Consider the following 5,583-nt stretch of genomic DNA (forward strand, 5'->3'; position numbering starts at 1 on the left):
TGTTTGGAGAGAGAGAAGTCTGGGCATCTTTGCTTAGACTGCTGCCCCCGCGACCCAGTCCCGGATAAGTGGAGGAAAATGGATGGATGGATGGATGGATGGAGACCAAAAAGTGAAATCTCTCCTCTCCAAAAGTATTCTGAGCCTTTCCTTAGTGTTCCTAATATTCTGACCCTCTCATGTATCTGGGGAGGACAAAGATATACAGTAGACACCTCTGAATATAATGTGGTTCAGTACAACGCCACCTATGACCTCAATAATAAACATATAGTTGAATTTATATATGATTTCACCAAAACTGAAATATTTTGAGCTTCATCAGCACAGATGTTAAGGTGTAAGTGTTGCACTGAAGTATATTCATCAGGTGTACCTAATAAAATGGCCAGTGAGTGTATAGTGTAGATGGAGAAACAGCTCCTGTGAGCTTTCCTACCCTCGATATTGCTGCAATGAAATCTGTCCCAGCTGCTTTGCTGACCTGCATTGTCCAGAAATATTCCAAAAGAAGGTAAAGCAACACAATGAATGTTATTCTAAGCTTTTTACCCAAAAAAGGTCCGACATAAGGTCACCAACATTTTGATTAGTAACGGCAATTTAACTACATATTTTCTCTCACTAGCTGTAACCAATTACAGTTACATGTATTTTGTAATTTAATTACACTACCTAGTTGTATGTAATTGGTTACTCCCCAACACTGCTGACGAGTATCCTGTGTGGACACAGCGGAGCTCTGTGGCACAGAAGACGGAGACAGAACTGTTAGTTTACTGCTACTTCGAGTCTGTGTGTGACCTGTGTTGACAGACGAACATAAATATTCCCAGTACCTGTCCTTTATTATTATTATCATGATGTGCCACATTGTAGCATGTGAACATTGTGACTTAAAGTGTGACACCTGCAAGCATTTAGCTTGTTAACAGTGACACAGTTGGCACCCAGCTTGCCTGAAGCAGCCAGTATACTTCATCAGAGCTGCTTGTCAGATGGGGTAATTGGTGATGGATAAACCAAGGCTTTCTGAAACTGAATCAGTATGAAGCAGTTGTGTTGAAAATGGGTCACTGTTTCAGAGCATTTTTATCACAGCAAGCCATCCTCTGCTCCAGACAAATAACGCTGGTTTCACTGTGCAGTGGCTGTGAGACGAGTCAGGGACCATCTACAAAGTGCAGCACTGAACAGAGAAAGACTACTACTGCAAAAATATTCAGTGACTTTACTCTTACTCAGTGTGCTGGTACCAAAATTACTTCACACATCAGTGGCTGTCAGCTGGTTATACTGCAGCCCTTAGGAAGAACATGTTTCTTAAGTTGGGGAAATTCTTATTGTGAAAAATCTTCAATAACTTCATTTGTATACTGTAGTGTCACCAAGGTGACACATTAATGGCTGTGTGCTGATTGTACTACAACACTTAGGCTGGAAAAATATGTTTTTGTATAATTTTGGTGAATTTTTTATTATGAAAAACAGGCTATTCAATAACAACACTGTTAGACAGTAGTGTCACCGCAATCACTCATCATCATGGACAGGCTGGAAACTGCATGGAAATGAATTATTTCTAGGAAGGAAATAATTATTATTTGTAGGAAGCAGCATCAGACAAGAGAAGCAAAGCAATGAGACCAAACCCAAACCTACACCCTTGGTATTCTATAAGAAACTGTCCATCACACCTTCTTCACTGATTGGTCAGCTGTGCAATGGTGAGAAAGGAAGCTTTTCTCAGTTCATTTTTACACAACACTTTAGTCCTGTTTCACATGAACAACAGAGTGCAACAACGTGCTTGGCCAACACATCATACGAGCTTGTTCTTCTCGAGCATAACTTGACTGTAGTTGGCCCAGGGGCAGCACATCATGACATTCGCCTCAGGACAAGTTCATTTCAGTATTAAGAATGTATGAAGAGCAAGCTTTTCACTCCATGCTTCCTGTTTTATGTTTTATTTTAGCATTTTAATGAGCATTATAGCCTCATAATGTGGCTGCAAACTTCTAGCCCAAATGCAGCAAATGTGCTGACTTTTGCCAGGTGAAAAACAACTACTGTTACAGGAACTTGCCTCATGACCTTCTTGGTTCTGGATGAAGATTTTGCCTATCTGAGCTAAATACGCCATGGCTCTGCAAAGCTGCTGTTACCAGCAGGAGGCGGACAACACTTTAGCATATCACCTCCCACCTCTGCAGCATGCCCAGATTAATTTAGGTCTGGTTATGTAACAGCCATCTGTGCCGCTTGGCTGCTTCCTGCCGTGGTACTGGTAGCACTGTAGCCTGACTGTGTCAGATGTGCTGGTACTCTACACCAAATGATGGCCGACGGCCCCTCCTCCAACTCACTACAAGGTTTTAATGATCTGTGTGTAAACGCAGAGGTGACCTGTTGGAATGGTGTGACTTGGGCTGCTCCAAAATTTCACCTGTTATGGTGCAGCAGCAGAAATGTAAAATACATTTCACATGTGAACATTTTTGCATTAAATGGACACTTCTCTGTTCATTTCACCACCATCTGTTAAATTCAGTATTTATTTCAGAAATTAAAATGGTCATGCTTTATTTTACAGGCCCTGTGTTTTCCATCTAATGTCCAGGAAACGTTCGTCATCATTGCCTAAAAATTCCCTGGTATATAGTTATCATTTCTAAGATCTTTCTAAGAAAAGCCTACGTAATTTACTTATTGGGTAAATAGAGTTATCATTGAATCTTGTCCTTTAAAGTCAGAAGGCTGAAGTCCAAGTGAAATCAATGATCTTAGTCTTTTCTGGTTTTGTCAGATCTCCCTTTAGGAGCCATTTCAAGATGTAATTCAAGTAATTCCACACCTCTGATTACAAGCAAAGACTCAAAAGGCGAAAAGACATTTTCAGCATATATGGAGCTCCGCAACCTCTGGCCAGATTCCATGTTGTTGAAGAGCCCACGTCCACCTGGTATTGACATGTGATCTGTATCTCCCCATCTTGTCTAGATAAAGAACAAGTGTTTATGCATGTGGAAAACACACCTGTCAGCATCTTGTACCTTAGGACACTTTCTTTCCATCACTCTCATGTTGAGTTAACCCATGTTTGTCTGTACAACAGGATGCGGTAAACAGTGCGATAGATTGTACATATCTAAAAGCTCTTCTTTCACATTGTATATATGTTTATTAATAGCTTATTTTTGTCTTTTTGTTTTATTTAAATGCACATATCTTTAGCCCTGTGACAGACTGGTGACCTGTCCAGGGTGGACCCAGCCTCTCGCCCAGTGTCAGCTGGGATTGGCTCCAGTCCCCCTGCGACCCTATTCAGGAATAAGGGGTAGAGATAATGGATTTATGGATGCAATATATCAGATATTTAATCAAAATTTACTGTGGGTAAATTTAAGTGTCGGGATCCGTATCAGCAGATACTTGGTATTATAGGAATCTTTTTTCTGGTTGACTTAAAAAGCACATTGAGAGCCACTATACCAGAGTCAAATTCTCTGTGTATTCAGCATACTTTGCAAATGAAGATAATTCTGGTTCTTCTTCTTCTCCTCAGGTAACATCATTGGCTCTGGTATCTTCATCTCACCTAAGGGGGTCCTGGAGCACTCAGGCTCCGTGGGTGTGGCGTTGGTGGTTTGGTCACTTGGAGGCTGCATCGCCACTTTGGGCTCCTTATGCTATGCTGAACTGGGCGTCACCATTCCCAAATCTGGAGGTGACTACTCCTATGTCACAGAGATATTCGGTGGCCTGATGGGGTGAGTGAAGGTGCTCTGCTGCACTTTTTCTGCCATCAAGTGTGTGTTTATGAGAAGAGTTCATTGCTGTGTCAGAAATCGCTCACTGATTCACTGCATGTGGAAGACAGTACAATGTGCCAACACCTAAAATTAGTCTGAATGCTACTCAAATCACTGCTGCCCTTCTGGAAGTGAACTGACCTTTTCTTGGTAATTAGCCTTAGGTTAGTAGCCTAACCATTGATTTTATGCTTCTTCTTACAATGAATCGTGGTCTTGTTTGAGGACACTATATTAGAGCAGGTGTACACCATACATTGTGAGGATGTACAAACTTATAAATACAGTACCTGGGTACTGTGAAGTCCCAGACTTCTTCTCGAGTCCAGATAGTGGAAAGAATTTCAGTCACACACACCAAATATCAAGTGCACATATTACCTTTATTTCAGATGCATCTGGAGATCACAGCCAGCAGCAAAGCAAAATGATCTGAAGTGAAATTACCACAACTGTGTAATATATACTATTCTTCCCTCCTCCTTACACATTCCTACTCATGCTGATCATACAGCTGAAACCAATTGATGTTAGCCAAAAATTCTTTGTCATAATACACAGCTGTACCTCCCTGAAACCAAAGTTACATTCTTGTGATAAATCAGGCACACACACAACGATTTAATAAGCATACTGTGAGATTGTGAAGATTATATTATTAAAACTTATCCTTTTAAGTGCATTTAATTTACTTTCCCTTTGATTACTCCCTCTAAGCAGAGCAGTGCTAGGCACAACTCCCCAGAAGTGCATTTAATAATGAAGTGAATTCATACACACACTTCAACCATGTGAAGGTTATACTTTTATCTCATAATGCAGTGTCTTATTAAAGTAACAATTTCCAAACTATATTAGTGCTTTAGTTACAGTGCCTTGCGAAAGTATTCGGCCCCCTTGAACTTTGCGACCTTTTGCCACATTTCAGGCTTCAAACATAAAGATATAAAACTGTAATTTTTTGTGAAGAATCAACAACAAGTGGGACACAATCATGAAGTGGAACGAAATTTATTGGATATTTCAAACGTTTTTAACAAATAAAAAACTGAAAAATTGGGCGTGCAAAATTATTCAGCCCCCTTAAGTTAATACTTTGTAGCGCCACCTTTTGCTGCGATTACAGCTGTAAGTCACTTGGGGTATGTCTCTATCAGTTTTGCACATCAAGAGACTGAAATTTTTGCCCATTCCGCCTTGCAAAACAGCTCGAGCTCAGTGAGGTTGGATAGAGAGCGTTTGTGAACAGCAGTTTTCAGTTCTTCCCACAGATTCTCGATTGGATTCAGGTCTGGACTTTGACTTGGCCATTCTAACACCTGGATATGTTTATTTGTGAACCATTCCATTGTAGATTTTGCTTTATGTTTTGGATCATTGTCTTGTTGGAAGACAAATCTCCGTCCCAGTCTCAGGTCTGTTGCAGACTCCATCAGGTTTCCTTCCAAAATGGTCCTGTATTTGGCTCCATCCATCTTCCCATCAATTTTAACCATCTTCCCTGCCCCTGCTGAAGAAAAGCAGGCCCAAACCATGATGCTGCCACCACCATGTTTGACAGTGGGGATGGTGTGTTCAAGGTGATGAGCTGTGTTGCTTTTACGCCAAACATAACGTTTTGCATTGTTGCCAAAAAGTTCAATTTTGGTTTCATCTGACCAGAGCACCTTCTTCCACATGTTTGGTGCGTCTCCCAGGTGGCTTGTGGCAAACTTTAAACGACACTTTTTATGGTAAAACATGTGTAATTACGATACCCAGCACTAGC

General features: G+C 40.9%; 1 protein-coding gene across 1 annotated transcript in view; it reads left to right on the forward strand.

Annotated features, from left to right (window-relative positions):
• The window catches only part of slc7a10b (solute carrier family 7 member 10b), a 32,412-nt gene that overhangs the window by 5,917 nt on the left and 20,912 nt on the right, over nt 1-5,583 (forward strand). Inside the window, exon 3 of the mRNA XM_020615764.1 lies at nt 3,569-3,773. Within this exon, the coding sequence (XP_020471420.1) occupies nt 3,569-3,773 (205 nt within the window). The remainder of the gene's footprint in view (nt 1-3,568; nt 3,774-5,583) is intronic.

Source organism: Monopterus albus, unplaced genomic scaffold, assembly GCF_001952655.1.
Source record: "Monopterus albus unplaced genomic scaffold, M_albus_1.0 scaffold170.1, whole genome shotgun sequence".
NCBI lineage: Eukaryota > Metazoa > Chordata > Actinopteri > Synbranchiformes > Synbranchidae > Monopterus > Monopterus albus.